This window comes from Ahaetulla prasina, chromosome 3 (genome assembly GCF_028640845.1).
Source record: "Ahaetulla prasina isolate Xishuangbanna chromosome 3, ASM2864084v1, whole genome shotgun sequence".
NCBI classification, from domain to species: Eukaryota; Metazoa; Chordata; class Lepidosauria; order Squamata; family Colubridae; genus Ahaetulla; species Ahaetulla prasina.
Genome location: NC_080541.1, coordinates 44423162 through 44441000, shown reverse-complemented (window position 1 = coordinate 44441000; position 17839 = coordinate 44423162). Strand labels below are relative to the sequence as shown.

The following is a 17839-nucleotide window of genomic DNA, read 5'->3' as shown; positions in this document are numbered from 1 at the left end:
TATTTACCGGTTCTCTTAACTACTCAAAAATTCTGCTACCGGTTCTCCAGAACTGGGCAGAACCTGCTGAATACCACCTCTGTACCATTAGTAACAGTCCCTTTGTACAACTGATCTGAAAACACACTTTAGCTGTGAGGATTGGGAGGTGAGGCACTCACAAATATTTTTTTCTGTACCTTTTTCTGGACAATTACATTATTATTAACTTGTATGTGTTCAAATTGTTTACATGATTTATTTTTTCCATAATTTTGGTACTAATTGAGGTTCTTTGTTCTTTCCAGCCATGGCATGTCTTATCCAATTTCCGGTTTGGTGAAGAATTATAAAGCAAAGGATTATAATGTGGATCATTCTTTAGTGGTAACAATTTAATATACCCATTAGTCCTTTGTCTATAATGATATAAGTTTGTTACTATGATTTTTCAGTGAATTCTGTTGATGATTATTGGTAATATGCAATGGTGAAATCCAAACTGGTTTGCTACCGGTTGATACCTCTGGCATGCGCAGTACGCGGCAAAAGGAGGCTTGGGAAGGTAAATAGAACAGCGAGGAGGGAGTGTCAGCTGTGGCACACAATTTAGCTTTGCTAGAAAGCAGGAAATCCTGTTTTCCAGCAAAGCTAAACCCCGTGCCACAGCTGATCATCGGAAATACTGATTCGGAGGAACTGGTAACTTTTAAAACTGCAGGTTCAACAGAAGTTTTTTTTTTACTATTGGTTTGCTCGAACCGGTGGTTTTTATCACTACCGGTTCGCCCAAACTGGAGTGAACTGTAGCATTTCACCCCTGGTAATATGTCTAAATAAAATGTGCTGTGCTTTGTTTTGTTTTGTTTTGCTTCAGCCACATGGCCTTTCAGTCATCCTCACCGCTCCAGCAGTGTTTACCTTCACAGCACCAGTGTGTCCAGAGCGCCACTTGGAGGCTGCCCAAATCATGGGTATGAATCTGTTGATAAAAGTCATGCATTTTTTTAAAAAAATCTGCCAGAGAAGATGGAGACAATGTTTGCCCTTCCTAGCGATTGACTTTGGAAACTGCCTAGGAAATGAAAAAGCTGTTCTCATTTAATCTGTGGAGGTTACTGGAACTGATATAAGGAAGATCATTGATATTGAGTCTGGTAACAAGTTAGCTTGGTCAACTTTGATGTTATGTAAAAACATTCCACTCCTTTTGATTGCAATGCCTTAAAAACGTATGAAGGGAATGGCTGGGTCAGACCAATGGTTCATTTCATTGAGCCTAGAAAACCAGGTACCAGTATATTCCAGAAGCACACAAGTGAGACCGGAAGAGAGTAGCCCACTTTGATTGTGCTCCTTAGTGTTTCCCAAGCTTTTAAAATATAGTGCCTATATAAATCTATGTTGCATGTTACATTGCAATGTTAGCAGGTCAACCTCCATGGGTCTAACTCACTTTTAAAATTCAAATTTGTGTTGGCCACATATCTCCTGATAGCCTTGAACTTCATAATTTAATTGTATGCTACTCTTTTCTTGTGCATATCAAAAAATTTAGTGTGAGTAAAGTACAGGAGACACAGGTTTCCATTTTATTTTATATCAGCACTGAGCTTGCCTTAGTTTGCCTTGGGAAAGAAAAATAAGACATGAAAGAAGATAGGTCCAATAAGCAAGGAGAAAAGACATTAATTTGAGAATGTTGACAGGAGTCAGATTTCAATTAAATTAGAATTGAGTTGAATTCAATTACTTTAGAATTAAATTCTCTAAAGTGGCAGAACAAAACCACAATGGAATGCTGAATATGGTCCCTCTTCTAAACAAGACTTTGGCAGCTGTTCCTGCTCACCTGTCTGGCTGCCATTATCTCCAGCTAGCATACCTGATTTAGAATGAAAATTCTAAATATCTGGGAAGTTTTAACTTGAATTGGGCAGCTTCCAAATAATGGGTCTTACTAAATACAAAAACAGCAAACTATTTTTCACAGCAGCTAAGTTGATCTCTCATTTTGTTCCCCGTTTTAGCTCAGACTATATTTTTTTAAACCACTTTGAGAAGTGATTTCACAAAATTTAAGTTGATGTTATTCTTAGTGAAATAACTGCTTTAATGTGTAAAGATATACACATGTCATGGTCAGATCATTCGCTCCTTCAGCTAGACTTTCGAACCGCCAACCCCCGCCGCAGGGAGACGGAACCGACTCGCTGGTTCCGTCCCAGGCGCCTGATGGACCCTGAAGGGTTCCAGACGGAGCTTGGGCTATTCCCTGAGGATTTAGCCCACGACTCGGCTGAAGCTCTGGTCGCCGCCTGGGATCGGGCGGTGGCTGGTGCTCTAGATCAAGTCGTGCCTTTGCGGCCTCTGACCCGGTGCCGATCTCGTTTAGCCCCTTGGTACTCCGAGGGGCTGAGGGAGATGAAGCGCCGGAAAAGACGCCTAGAGAGTATCTGGAGGGCCAGCCGCTCTGAATCTGACCGGACACTAGTTAGGTCTCAAATTCAGACCTATCTAGTGGCGATGAGGCTGGCAAAACGGGAGTATTTTTCCAACCTCATTGCATCAGCACCCAGCCAGCCGCCCTGTTTAGGGTGACCCGCTCGCTCCTTCATCAGGGAGCGGTAGAGGATCCCTTAAACAATATCTGTTTGATAAAATCACTCAGATTCGGGAAGGGTTGGACACAGATTGGGTGGATCCGGACGGGGTGGGGGAGGCAGGTCTTGATGTTATTATCTGGGATGAGTTTGATCCTGTGGCTCCTGAGGACATGGACAGGTTAATGGGGAGATTGAATGCGACCACATGTTTATTGGACCCGTGTCCCTCCTGGTTGGTACTGGCCACCCGGGAGGTGACACGAGGCTGGCTCCAGAAAATTGTGAACGCTTCTTTGATGGAGGGTGTTTTCCCTGCTGCCTTGAAAGAGGCGGTGGTGAGGCCCCTCCTCAAGAAGCCTTCCCTGGACCCAGCTATTTTAGCAAATTATCGTCCGGTCTCCAACCTTCGCTTTGTGGCAAAGGTTGTCGAGAGTGTGGTTGCACGACATTTGCCCCAGTACCTGGATGAAACTGTCTATCTTGATCCATTCCAGTCCAGTTTCCGGCCTGGTCACAGCACGGAAACAGCCTTGGTCACGCTGGTTGATGATCTCTTGAGGGCTCAGGACAGAGGTTGTTCCTCTATCCTGGTCCTATTAGATCTCTCAGCGGCTTTTGATACCATCGATCATGGTATCCTGCTGCGCCGACTCGGGGGACTTGGAGTGAGGGGCACTGTTCATCGGTGGTTCTCCTCCTACCTCTCCGACCGGTCGCAGACGGTGTTGACGGGGGGACAGAGATCGACCCCAAGGCACCTCTTATGTGGGGTGCCGCAGGGGTCGGTTCTCTCGCCTCTTCTGTTCAACATCTATATGAAGCCGCTGGGTGAGATCATCCGTGGTCTTGGGGTGAGTTGTAATCTATACGCTGATGATACTCAGCTCTATATTTCCACCCCTGACCACCCCAACGAGGCTGTTGAAGTGATGTCCCAGTGCCTGGAGGCCGTACGGGTCTGGATGGGGAGGAACAGACTCAGACTCAATCCCACCAAGACCGAGTGGCTGTGGATGCCGGCTGCCCGGTACAGTCAGCTAATTCCATCACTGACCATTGGGGGCGAACTATTGGCCCCCACGGAAAGGGCCCATAATCTGGGTGTCCTCCTGGATGCACGGCTGTCTTTAGATCATATGATGGCCGTCGCCAGGGGAGCTTTTCATTAGGTTTGCCTGATACGCCAGTTACGCCCCTTTCTGGATCGGGCTTCCTTATGCACGGTCGCTCATGCCCTTGTTACATCCCGCCTGGACTACTGTAATGCTCTCTACATGGGGCTCCCCTTGAAGGGTACCCGGAGACTCCAACTGGTCCAGAATGCGGCTGCGCGGGTGATAGAGGGAGCACCTTGTGGCTCCTGTGTAACACCCCTCCTGCGTAATCTGCACTGGCTCCCGGTGGTTTTCCGGGTTCACTTCAAGGTACTTGTTATCACCTTTAAAACGCTCCATGGCCTAGGGCCGGGATATTTACGGGACCACCTACTGCCACCATTAGCCTCTCACCGACCAGTGCGCTCTCACAGAGAGGGCCTCCTCCAGATACCGTCAGCTAAACAATGTCGGCTGGCGACCTCCAGGGGGAGGGCCTTCTCTGTGGGGGGCCCTACCCTCTGGAACGAGCTCCCTCTGGGGCTTCGTCAACTCCCCGATCTCAGGTCCTTCCGCCGCGAGCTGAAGACGTTGCTGTTTCGAAGAGCAGGACTAGCTTGAACGTAGTTTTAAATTGGAGTTTTTAAATCAGGGGTTTAAATGAGTTTTAAATTTGTATTTAAAAGTTTTAAGGCATCAACTGAATTTAATTGTCTATTCTTTTTGCTGTTTTATATGTATTATATGTTTTCTGTTGTTTTATTGGCTGTGAACTGCCCTGAGTCCTTCGGGAGATGGGCGGTATACAAATATAATAAATAATAATAATAATAATAATAATATACATCAATGAGGTATTCAACGTTATGATAAGTTACAACACTATTTCTTTATAGACTTGATGTTTCTTTTTAGGAGCTAACATCAGTAATGCCAAAATGAAGGATGCTGGGCTTATTTTGGCAGACACTCTCCGAAAAATTTTATTTGATCTCAATGTTGATGATGGCTTAGCTGCCCTTGGTTATTCAAAAGCTGATATTCCCGCTTTAGTCAAAGGCACCCTGCCTCAGGTAGGACAGATTGCAAGATCTGTTTCTCTGAAAATAACTAGCAGGTCTTAATTGCTCAGATTTCCATGCTGGCTCTGAGAATATTTTTTGCTTCTATAGCAGTGTATAAAGAACAAGTTGTTATAGGGCTTTTTTTTTCTTGCATAGAAGCTCTGTCTCAAAAAGAGAGTAAAAAGAAAAAAAGTAAACATTTGCTTATCCAGGAACATTTAATGATAATCACACTTATTTTCAGAAAATGGCTGTCCCATTGCAAAGTTTGATAACAAACAGCTGTGTATATTATGCATGCGTTAAATTAAGTTATGAGAAAAAAGACATGAAGCTATTATTATTCTTTCAGGGTCACAAATGGGAAATCTATAGGCCATCACTGTGGATCACTAGCAGTGTATCTTGGGATGTTGAGTGTTAGAAGTCACCAACATCTGAAGGGCCTCAAATTCCCTAAACCGATTAGTTGCAGTATGAGGATTTTTGTTGTTATTTTTGCTGGGTCCATTTCCTCCAGGTCTGACACTCAGATTGATCATTAAATTTTGCTATATTTTTTTTATTTGCATCTATATCCCGCCCTTCTCCGAAGACTCAGGGCGGCTTACACTATGTCAAGCAATAGTCTTTATCCATTTGTATATTATATACAAAGTCAACTTATTGCCCCCAACAATCTGGCTCCTCATTTTACCTACCTTATAAAGGATGGAAGGCTGAGTCAACCTTGGGCCTGGTGGGACTTGAACCTGCAGTAATTGCAAGCAGCTGCTGTTAATAACAGACTGTCTTAGCAGTCTGAGCCACTCAAGGACCCTTACCTTGAGTACCTAATACTGTATGAGGCAAAATTTTCCTTAGGACACCTGAGATATTTTCTATGTCACATATATTTTATGTCACAATTTACTTTGCAAACTTTCCAGTCTCAGAAAGTTCACAACAGTCTGTATTTCTACTGAACGTTCAGATTTGTTACATAGCCCTTTAGATCCAATGGACATACATCAGAATCTAATATTGAAAAAGAGCATTATATATACATATATATATTTATATACTTAGTAATAGCAACAAGCATTATGAGAAATTTAATGAAACATGTCCCAAATCATCATCTCTCCAATGGTCTTTTTCTTTTGCATCATCTGCCATGATGTCATGCTGAAAGCACGGAGTCCTGGCTTCTCTATTTACTCAAAATTCAGAACTTAATTAAAAAGGTCTTTATTCCAAAAGAAATAAGATTGCACTTAGTACTGAAATACTAACTTTGTGTATCATAAAATTACTGAAGATATATTAGTAGGATTACTGCACAAGGCAGGTTGTCTCATAAAGATTTCATTGTGCCAGATCTTATCTGTGATGTGTATTCTATCTAGCTATTGGTTTTACCTAGAACTTTATAGAATATACTATCTTTTTCTTCTTATAGGAAAGAGTGACTAAATTATCCCCTCGTCCTCAAACAGAAGAAGAGCTGTCAGCCCTGTTTGAAGCATCTATGAAATTATATTAATTTGTTTCTGATTTGCTTTTTTAAAAAACTTTAAGCAGTGTTTTCCCATTTTAGGGGATGAATCAATTCAAAATATTATATGGGGATTATATGTAAATGTTATTTCCTATTAAGAGCTGTAGCGTTCATGTTTATTTTTACACATGATTACAATTGGAGATATTCAGATTTTATTCGTTAGTGGTGATCACTGGAACTAATTATTAATAGTTTTATCATATGAGAACAATACATTAAAGAATTTTCTGGTTTGTCGTTTCACTAACTCCACACCAACTGGATCAAGCAGGGAGACAAAAATAAAACTTTTATAAGTTCAAAACATCCTGTTTTTTTTAATTATTGGTTGTTGTGTATAGCAGTTTCTCTTCATAATTTCCATTTAAACAAGGATGCTTTATAGTTTTTATAATTGCCTTGAACTCCTGGCTCTGTAATATTGTACCCTATTGATTTTGTACTAGGACTGTTTTACAGTAGTATATTAAATGTGAATCTGAAGGTCTTCTGATATTTATTGCTTGTAAAAGAGGATGGCAGAAGAGGAAATTGTGGACAGCATTTCTCTCCTAAGGCTACTACATCTGATCTCCAAGCATTAGATGACCAGAGGATTAGAGCAAAGAGATTGATAATTGAAGAAACTCTTAATTCCTTGATGTCCTCTAGTGATTGTCTGGATTTTGTCTGGATCAACCCAGATCCAATCCAATTTTTTCAACCGAGATCCAGTGCAGATTCTATCCCGGGGTAATAAAATACTATATAAGATGTGTGGTCATGTCAATTTCTCTCTCTCTCTCTCTCTCTCTCCCCCTTTCCCTCTTTTGTCCCTTTACTAGACTACCTGGGTAAGCCCCTGCAGTTTTCTTGGCAAGATTTCAGAAGTAGTCATTTAGGAATTATGGATTTTTTAACTGAATAGGCAGACCAACCTTGCAAAATTGCAATAACCAAAGCTCTTTAAGAGAAAAACATGTCTGTTATATTGCTTGATGGGACTTGGCATATATATATTCTTCAGTTGTCAGGAAAAAGTGATGTCATTCTTGTGGGAAAAGCTTTTATTCTTAAACAGAGTATTTTGTTTCTCTTAAATTTGCCGGGAATTAGAATATTTCTTAAACCACACATTTATCATGATAAAATTTGGGATTTGCCAGTAGAAAAGCCGCTGGAATATAATAGCTTAATTACAGTACAAAACCTAACTTTTGTTTTATGATATGTGGATGCGTTACGTGAAGCATTTTCTTTAATGAATATTTGAGAATGGCAATTGGGGAAAACAAAGATGGGATGCATTATAGTTTTCCATTTTTGTACTGTATATGCTTCATAGTAGATCTTTATTATTTTGATTTACTTTTCAGCACTTAAAATAACTATAATCTCCCCTCTGCTCATTGATGATCAGAAAGTGGTCTTTTTTAGTTTTTTGTAATAAATTTCTTTTGATTGTTTGACACAAGAACAATGAAGGATTAACAAGTCCATTTGTAGCCACAAATTCCCCATCTGTTTAGAGAGTTTGTGTTGAACAAAAACTGGATGGCGACAGATGAACAAGCCAGCTGAGTCTGATGTTAATGACATCATTCATGAAAAAAAGAACATGTGGCATCATAAATCAAAAACTAATTGAACTTTCTGCTGATTGTATTGACTACTCCCTGAACATTTAAAATATTCCAAAAGGCTCTAAGAACAATAACTTCCTTTTCACTCCAATTTGTTGTCATAGGATTTGATGCCCTAGGAGAGCTTCAGGTTTTCTTTTTTTGTTTTAAGCCACAACTATTCAGGTATTAAAAGCAAGAGTTCTAGTCTTCAACTTAGGCTAATTCACAGAATGTTGATATCCCATTTCTAGGGCACTTACCGTGAGTTATAATCCTATGTTGTTAGTATTTCTGACCTAAAACTCCAAATCATAGAATATCGAAAGAAAAGCTCCTTAAAGCTTCTCTCTTTCTTTGTCTCCCTTTCTCCCTCCCTCCCTCCCTCCCCCTCTCTCTCATCCATCCCTGAAAACTAAAATACCATTTCCATAATATTAGTAATTAAAGGGATAATAATTCAAGAACTAAAATATTTATTAAATTTTTATTAAAAATAAAAGCAGTTGTGTAAATGTAAAATAATAACACAACATCCAAAATAACCATAAACAGCATTCATCGATTTGTATCAGGAACAGGAACAGGAACATTCTTAAGTAACAATACCAAAAGCTGGAAAAAAACCAAAAGCCCTCTTAACAGCTCATTCTTTATCTGGGCGAGGGGGGGAGTCACAAAGGAAGCTCTTCCACAATACTGGAGCCATTACTGAGGAAATACTTGTTCCTGGCTTCAACCCTCTTGACAGCATGGAAGTACATGATAAATAAGAGCCTCTTTCTCAATTTCCATATGAGGATGGATCAATTCTGGTTCGAGACAAGAGTCTGGAAAATACTTTGTATTAAGCCATTTAGCACTCCATAGGTCAAAACAAGCACAGAGCAGAGATGTAGTGACTGTTAAGAGGTAGGACTACATCTGAACCAATAGTTGAGTCTTCAGAGCAGTTTCTCTCTAAATAAGAGAACTGAACTCTATGGTATCCCCTTACTGAGTGGCCTCCAGGTTGATTTATCTTCCTTTACAACAACGGAATGAAATTGTTCAGTAGGAAAGGAATGGAACCACTGCAACACAGTGCCTCTGTCCCCAATTCTTGCATGTGATTAATAAGGATAACCAAATTGTTGGTATCACATGACATTAAAAGATCGAAAACAATTAAGGGGGAAGCACTAGCTCCATCTAATGTAAGCCTTGACAAAGATAATTCATAAGCATGACAATGCAATTGGCTTCAATCCTGACCGTAAAAATGTATTATTATAAAGCTGTTTCTCCAAAAAGGCAAATAAATGCTGGACATTTCCAATATACTCCGCACTGTATTTTATATAGTATTAGTATCACTCTGCTGAACATTTAATTCCCAATTCTACCATCTTCTCCTTCCTATTGGTTTCATATGATTTATCAATTGTTGTTTGCAACTTATGATTAATGATTGTAACTATCATTATGACCTATGAACTATTACTTGCTGTTTACATATATACTGTGAGCTTATGCACTGGAGACAAATTCCTTGTGTGCTCGATCACACTTGGTCTATTTATTTATTTATTTATTTATTTATTTATTTATTTATTTATTTATTATTTAAATTTGTATACCGCCCTTCTCCCGAAGGACTCAGGGCGGTTCACAGCCAGATAAAATAAACAATAATATTACAATATAAATACTATTAAAATACAATTAAAAAACTTATTCAATTGGCCGAGATTAAAAATTTAGAATAAATGATAAAAACCCATTAAAAAACCCACAAATTTAAAAACTAATCCTAATCCAGTCCTGCGCAGATGAATAAGTGTGTCTTAAGCTCACGACGAAAGGTTCGGAGGTCCGGGAGTTGACGAAGTCCGGGGGGGAGTTCGTTCCAGAGGGCGGGAGCCCCCACAGAGAAGGCCCTTCCTCTGGGTGTCGCCAGACGACACTGTCTCGCTGACGGCACCCTGAGGAGTCCCTCTCTGTGAGAGCGCACGGGTCGGTGAGAGGTATTCGGTAGCAGTAGGCGGTCCCGTAAATAGCCCGGCCCTATGCCATGGAGCGCTTTGAAGACGTTCACCAAAACCTTGAAGCGCACCCGGAAGGCCACAGGTAGCCAGTGCAGTCTGCGCAGGATAGGTGTCACACGGGAGCCACGAGGGGCTCCCTCTATCACCCGCGCAGCCGCATTCTGGACTAACTGAAGCCTCCGGATGCCCCTCAAGGGGAGCCCCATGTAGAGAGCATTGCAGTAATCCAGACGAGACGTCACGAGGGCGTGAGTGACTGTGCACAAGGCATCCCGGTCTAGAAAGGGGCGCAACTGGCGCACCAGGCGAACCTGGTGGAAAGCTCTCCTGGAGACGGCCGCCAGGTGGTCTTCAAAAGACAGCCGTTCATCCAGGAGAACGCCCAGATTGCGCACCCTCTCCATCGGGGCCAGTGACTCGCCCCCAACAGTCAGCCGAGGACTCAGCTGACTGTACCGGGATGCCAGCATCCACAGCCACTCTGTCTTGGAGGATTGAGCTTGAGCCTGTTTCTCCCCATCCAGACCCGTGACGGCTTCCAAACACCGGGACAGCACTTGATGGCTTCATTGGGGTGGCCCGTGTGGAAAAGTACAGCTGGGTGTCATCAGCGACAGCTGGTACCTCACACCAAGCCACTGATGATCTCACCCAGCGGCTTCATATAGATGTTGAACAGAAGGGCGAGAGAATCGACCCCGCCGCACCCCCCAAGTGAGGCGCCTCGGAGCCGACCTCTGCCCCCCCGTCAACACCGTCTGCGACCAGTCAGAGAGATAGGAGGAGAACCACCAATAAACGGTGCCTCTCACTCCCAATCCCTCCAAGCGGCGCAGCAGGATACCATGGTCGATGGTATCAAAAGCCACTGAGAGGTCTAATAGGACCAGGGCAGAGGAACAACCCCGTCCCTGGCCCTCCAGAAATCATCCACCAACGCGACCAAAGCCGTCTCAGTGCTGTAACCGGGCCGGAAACCGGACTGGAACGGGTCTAGATAGACAGTTTCATCCAGGTGCAGGGGAAACTGATATGCCACCATACTCTCTACAACCTTCGCCGCGAAGCGAAGGTTGGAGACCGGACGATAATTACCTAAAACAGCCGGGTCCAGGGAAGGCTTCTTGAGGAGGGGCCTCACCACCGCCTCTTTCAAGGCGGCCGGAAAGACTCCCTCCAACAAGGAAGCGCTCGTAATCGCCTGGAGCCAGCCTCGTGTCACCTCCTGAGTGGCCAGCACCAGCCAGGAGGGGCACGGGTCCAGTAAACACGTGGTGGCATTCAATCTACCCAGCAACCTGTCCATGTCCTCGGGAGCCACAGGGTCAAACTCATCCCAGACAATATCACCAAGACCGCCCTCAGACGCCCCGTCTGAATCGCCGCAATTTTGGTCCAGACCGTCCCGAAGCTGAACGATTTTATCGTATAGATAACCGTTAAACTCCTCAGCACGTCCCTGCAACGGGTCATCCCGCTCCCCCTGGTGAAGGAGGGAGCGGGTCACCCGAAACAGGGCGGCTGGGCGGTTATCTGCCGACGCAATGGGGGAGGAGGCGAGCAACGCCGCTTCCCTCAGTGCCACTAGGTAGGTCCTAGTATAGGATCTAACTAGTGTCCGATCAGCCTCTGAACGGCTGGACCTCCAGGAACTCTCTAGGCGTCTTCTCCGGCGTTTCATCCCCCTCAGCTCCTCGGAGAACCAAGGAGCCGGTTGGGATCTGCGCCGGGTCAGAGGCCGCAGAGGCACGACACGGTCTAAAGCCCCAGCCGCAGCCCGTTCCCAGGCTGCGGCTAGTTCCTCTACCGTGCCGTGAGCCAGACCCTCAGGAAATGGCCCAAGCTCCGTCCGGAACCTCTCCGGGTCCATCAGGCGCCTGGGACGGTACCAACGTAATGGTTCCGTCTCCCTGCGGTGTTGGGTAGCGGTCAGAAAGTCTAGGCGAAGGAGAGTGATCTGACCATGACAAAGGTTCTGTGACTATATCTCTCAAGTCCAGATCCTTCAACCACTGACCAGAGATAAAAATCAAGTCCAGTGTGCCTCCCCCGATGTGAGTGGGGCCATCCACTACTTGAGTCAGGTCCAAGGCCGTCATGGAAGCCATGAACTCCCGAGCCACTGTTGATGACGAGCCGGCAGATGGCAAGTTAAAGTCCCCCATGACTAAAAGTCTGGGGGTCTCCACTGCCACCCCAGCAAGCACCTCCAGGAGCTCGGGCAGGGCAGCTGTCACGCAGCAAGGAGCCAGGTACGCGACCAGCAAGCCCATCTGACACCTATGACCCCATCTCACAAAGAGGGATTCACACCCGGCAATCTGAGGTACAGTGGTCTCCCTCGGCTCTAGACTCTCTTTAATAACAACCGCCACCCCGCCACCCCTACCCTGGGCCCTCGGCTGATGAAATGCACGGAAGCCCGGCGGGCACATTTCGACCAGGGGCACGCCCCCTTCAGTGCCCAAACAGGTCTCAGTAATGCCTATAAGATCCGCGGCGCCCCCCTGAATAAGATCATGTATTAGGGGGGCCTTATTTGCCACGGACCGTGCGTTGCATAACATAAGCCGAAGGCCCAGGCTCTGAGGGTCTTGACCATCCGGGGAACGGAAGAAGTCCGAGGGATCGGGGCACGCGATCGCCTGCAAACATCGAGCGCGTGCCTCCCTAAACCGATATGATCCCCCCCTTCCGCCATATCTGCCCCTCCCACTTACCGTGCAAATAGAACCACCCTCATAAAAAGGAACGCGTTCTCCCCCCTTAACCTCCAAACCCATTAGTCGCCGCGAGCGCGCGCAGGAACTGGTCTCCCTCCCGACGGGCTCCCCCCCTCCCCCCCCACCCAAACCCGTCGGTTTCCCTCCCCCCCCTTAAAATCCCCTTTAAAACTCCCCTTAAAAAATCTATTAAAACAACTAATTAAAAAACCCCTAAGCTTCCTATTTTTCACATGCCATATTCTATTCTATTCTATTCTATTCTATTCTATTCTATTCTATTCTACTCTACTCTATTTTCATGATGAAAATGTAACACATGTATCAAAGAAGAAGCTATTGGAACTTCATTAGCATTTATTCCATCTGGTGATCTTCGCATGAGTGTAACACCACAGCAAATCACTCACCTATTAAAATGTCTAACTATAGATTTGAGTGCTTTAAGCAAAATATTTATATTTGAGACTATTGAATTTAGTGCTAAACAATTAAGAAATATAGAGCCATTTGCTCAGTTTGGAAAATCTAACATGTTCAAATAATATTATGTTTTTTGGTCTCAATATGTATTAATTACATATGCCTTTTTATTTCTGTTAATATTTCTGATTTCATTTTTCACTAAAAATGTCTTTAAAATACAAATAATTACACAAATACAGCCCAGCATTCCTTTAGCTTCCACAAGCTAAAGGAAATAAAAAGCAAATAAAATATTACTAGAATGGCACTGTGGTTTTGATGAATAGTAGAGCCAAAGTCTAATAGAATTCATACCCAGGTAGATTGGAATAGAAGATAAAAAATGTTATAAGACTATGAAATCACAGCATTACTCTGTGTTTTGTGGACTTGGACATTCTGGTCAAAACGTTTTGGTAATTCATCATAGAGCCAGATGAGATTACCAAACCCTATTGATCAGAATATGTATGGAGGTTCTCAGTCATCCAGGTCATGGTTGTCCCAAAAGGTACTTTTTTCAAACAGCAATTGGACTTTCTTGGTTTTTTCTTAAAGACATTTCACTTCTTATCCAAGAAGCTTCTTCAGTTCTAACTGGTAGGGGATGGAAGGATTTATACCCTTTGCAGTCAATCAGTCATTATTAACCAGAAGTTCAGAACTATTGCATGAAGGCAGCCAAGAGAGGGGAATGAAATTGCACCAGATGTACAGCTTCAGTGATGAAAATTTAGAAGTCTTCAGTGTGGATTCTTCCAAATCTGAGTACCAGCCAGGTAGCCAATGTTGTGGGTGGGTTCTGTGGAATTGGACATTGAAGTCCACACAACTTAAAGTTGTGAAGGTTGAGAAACATTGGACTAGCCAGGGGTGTCAAACTCATGTCATCACAGTGGCATCACGTGATGTATTGGGACTTTTTTCCCCTTTGCTAAACCGGGTGCGGGTGTGGCCAGCGCTTGACACATCTGGCCTAACAGTTCTGGAAATTTTTACCCAGTTTCCACTCCCTTTCTTTCAAAACAGCAAGGTATTCTCTCACCAATTAATTTTGACCTGCATTTCTCTTCTGCATCCCACCCTCACTGCAGTGTGACTTCAGCAAGTTGGACCATATCTTTTTCCTTTGGCAAAGACAAATGTAAAATAGGATTTACTGTAAGTAGTTCAGCCTATTGTTCATTGCCATCTTATCATCTTCACCAATATTACACTTACCAATTCTTTAGCTTTCCTCTTGTTCTGCACTTATCCAAATAACACCTTTTGTTATTTTGGGCATTCATTGAAAGTTGCAGATCATTCTGAGCTTTAGCTTTCATGACTACATCCTTGAATATTTAGGCTATACCCTGTACCTGCGATGACCAACTTATGGCATGCCTGCCAGAAGTGGCACGCAGCGGCCTCTCTGTGGGCATGTGAGTCGTCGCCCCAGTTCAGCTGTGCTGTGCATATGGGCACACCTCCCACTGGCCAGCTGGTCTTCGGGTCTCTGCCACGCATGCGCGGGGGTTGGGGCGTGTACGTAGGGCCGCATGCACATGTGCATATACTTAACAACCATACTGTTAGCTTAACAACTGCAGTGATTCACTTAACAAGTGTAACAAGAAAGATCGTAAAATGGACCAAAATTCATTTAACAACTGTCTCACTCGGCAACAAAACTTTGGGTTCAAGTGTAGTTCTAAGTCAAAAACCACCTATACTGTTTTCTTCAACACATAGGTTTAGAACGCTGGAAATTGCAAGCCAAACCAATTAAGAGTGTCAGAACTGAGGAAGGCTGATATAAAACCTTTCCTAGTATGCAAAAATCTACCTTTCTTGATTAGTATGAGCATTTATAAGCTTAAATGTTTTTAAAAAGAATTATTTGGAAAGGAGCAAAGCTATTAAGATCTTTCCAATTCTTTTCTTAGATCAATTTTGTACAATGCATATACTCAGAAGCTTTTCATGGCTCTACCAGATATTTTTTTAAAAGGGAGAGGGTAGGCATCTGGCGAAACTCAATCAGTGCATAAGAGATTTTCCCTCCTAAAAATACAAAAGGTTTTTTTTTTTTTGAGGCCAACAATTATGCAGTAGCAATAATCCCAGAGAGCGTGCCAGATGACCCGCTTGTTGCACTTATAATGACACGCCATCTGGTGTCTAGAACAAATGATGCCTGGCCATTTGCCAAAGAGGACTCCTCCCAGACGTTGAGTCAATCTATTCTGTTGTGGCAAGCTTTGGGGAACTCTACAACTGAATGCATGCATACACTTAGAAATGTCTGTTGAGTGTTATTTATAAGTAAAGCCTACTCAATTCCAGACAGATTTTTCTGTTATGAATCAGATATAGATGAGACACTGGGGGACGGGAAATTTTGTGTTAATCTGTGTTAACTTCTGCATAATGGTTTTGTGACATGGTTAACAATATATATAAGGGCCTAAAGATTCAATGAAAAAGTCTGCCTTCAACCCGTATAGCTTGCCACAACATTTTCAAATTTCATTAAGATACAAAGTAGTGCATCTTACTACATATATTATTTAAAAAAATAATAGCTGGACCCAGAAAAATTATATTGGAATCAGTCTGTTTTCTACATCATCATATTGTAAATGCCAAATGTGTCCCTGCATGCAAAATATAGTTAAAGGCCACGTGGCACAGTTGTAATTAGAATGTTAGACTAAGCTTGGAAAAACCTAGAATCCAATCTCCATTTAAGGGCAATGCAAAAATTTCCATTGCACCTTAAATCCCACATTGGGCTCCTCAGAGGAAAGCAATGGTATCACGTAGAAAAGGCAATTTACTTTTCTGTACACATTAAGGAAAGGAAAAGCCACCTCCGTTATTAACTTACAGGAATCTGTATCACCATCCTACTTCTACAAACATTTAAAGTGCTTAAATCAGCGACAAAAACAAATTAGCAGCAGATTTATTAGTAAAACCAGTGGTAGAAAAGAATCAAGGATCTCCAATGGGGCAAGGGAGACATTTTTGTGGGAAAATAGCTACTACAAAACTTTCACTTTGATACTTATGCTTCAAATTTGTTGAATTATATTGCTTATACATAGCGTCCTCGGAATCTCTCCTCCTCCCTACCCACACTTCTTCTCCTATGAACTTAAAAAGTTTGCTGAAATTTAGAGCCTACGTTCTGGCTTTCCTTTTTAGGTATCACACTCTGTCCAATCACATATAGATTCTTCATTATATATTCCCATATGCTAACCCTACTCCCAATTCTTAGTAATACTGTAATTCTAATTCTAATTTATCTTTCAGGTCTTTCTCCAGCATTGTCCCTTGATTTCATCCCCAAGTGTTCTTGTCTGTCAACTTAGTTTCCCACCTTCTGTTCTCACCAAGTAACAAGGCAAAATTGTGTTTCTAACAATTCCAGTATTTGGTTGTTCCAAAGACAGTAACTTAGTAAGTAGAGAATTATTGTAATGGACTTCCGGTGAAAAGATGGCCAACTAACAACATGCCTAGGGAAGGATCCCTGAAGAGTTTTTCCCTGGACTATAACTTTTTCAACTTACCAACAGAAGGAACTGGCATTCCTTTAGTTTATATGACTCTCCTGGCTTAGGGAAAGGTCTAGAATTATCCCACAAGATCCTCCAATACAGCAAAGGTCTGCAAATAGTTTCAGGAACGGTGCTTCGAAACAACCTGCATGTCGAAAGCTGGAGGGGAATAGGGCTGCAATCAATTCATTGTTGAAGAAGCAGCCATTTTGGTATTTATTTTTCAAATGGACAGGAAGTTGTTCCTTTCATTTCTTAATCTTTTTAAGGACTATTAATTTTTATTAAGCTAAAAAAGGGTCTCTTTAGCCACAGCCTGTTAAAAGGTTAAAGAGGGCGTTAAGAAGATGGAGGAGCAAATTATTAGAGATGTATTTGAAAAATCTTTAAATAAAATCCATCAGTTCATAAACCAACTATATTCCAAGAATGTTAAAAAACAAAGTTTTAAAAAGGATGCGTAGAAGAAAAACAAATATTCTATGAGGGTAATTTGAAGGAAGTGATTTAAATTTAATGAATTAATTGGAGTTAGTTGAGATTTTATTGGTTTGAAAGTGAACTTTAAAGTATGTTAAAAGGAAGTTTTAAAAATATATATTAGAATGTTTTGATTTTAGAAATGTTTTTAAAGAAAAGTTTAATGTTTTCAAATGGATGAAAAAAGTATTTTTCCCTTTAAGGTTAAAGAATCTGAAAGAATTCTTTTGTGAATTTTGTTAATATAAATGATGATAAAGATTATTAAGTGCAAATAGAAATATATATTATTTCCACAGCAAGAAAGATAAAGCAGAAATTATTAAATTGATTCTTTTATTCAAAGAGGAAAATATATTTAATTACGTTTTTATTTGGATATCACTTCTGGATTTTGTGCTTGTGATAAAAAAAAAAGGAAACGTTGACTCTGGTTTTGCCTATTAGATACATTTTTTGTTATAGAAATGGCTAGTTAGATACCAATGTGTAAAAGTAAAAAGTTGAAGATGTAATGTACTGCACTAAAAAAAGTCAGAAGTCAACACTTTTTTCTTTCTTCCCTTGTACCTCCTATTTTCTTTCCTCCTCTCTTTTTTCTTCCCTTAATTTCCTATTTTTATTTTTCTTTGTATTTTATACATTGATAAAACAATAAAAGTCTTGAGTAATGATAATAATTTAGAGAAGGCAAATCATTCATTAT

At 42.0% G+C, this 17839-nt stretch overlaps 1 protein-coding gene across 1 annotated transcript in view; it reads left to right on the top strand.

The window, feature by feature from the left end:
* The window catches only part of ADHFE1 (alcohol dehydrogenase iron containing 1), a 41704-nt gene extending 23948 nt beyond the window's left edge, over positions 1-17756 (top strand). Inside the window, exons 11-15 of the mRNA XM_058175702.1 lie at positions 288-366; positions 857-953; positions 4595-4752; positions 6185-7018; positions 16406-17756. Coding sequence (XP_058031685.1) covers positions 288-366; positions 857-953; positions 4595-4752; positions 6185-6268 — 418 coding nt within the window. The 3' untranslated portion in view covers positions 6269-7018; positions 16406-17756. The remainder of the gene's footprint in view (positions 1-287; positions 367-856; positions 954-4594; positions 4753-6184; positions 7019-16405) is intronic.
* The last annotated feature ends 83 nt before the right edge of the window (positions 17757-17839 follow it).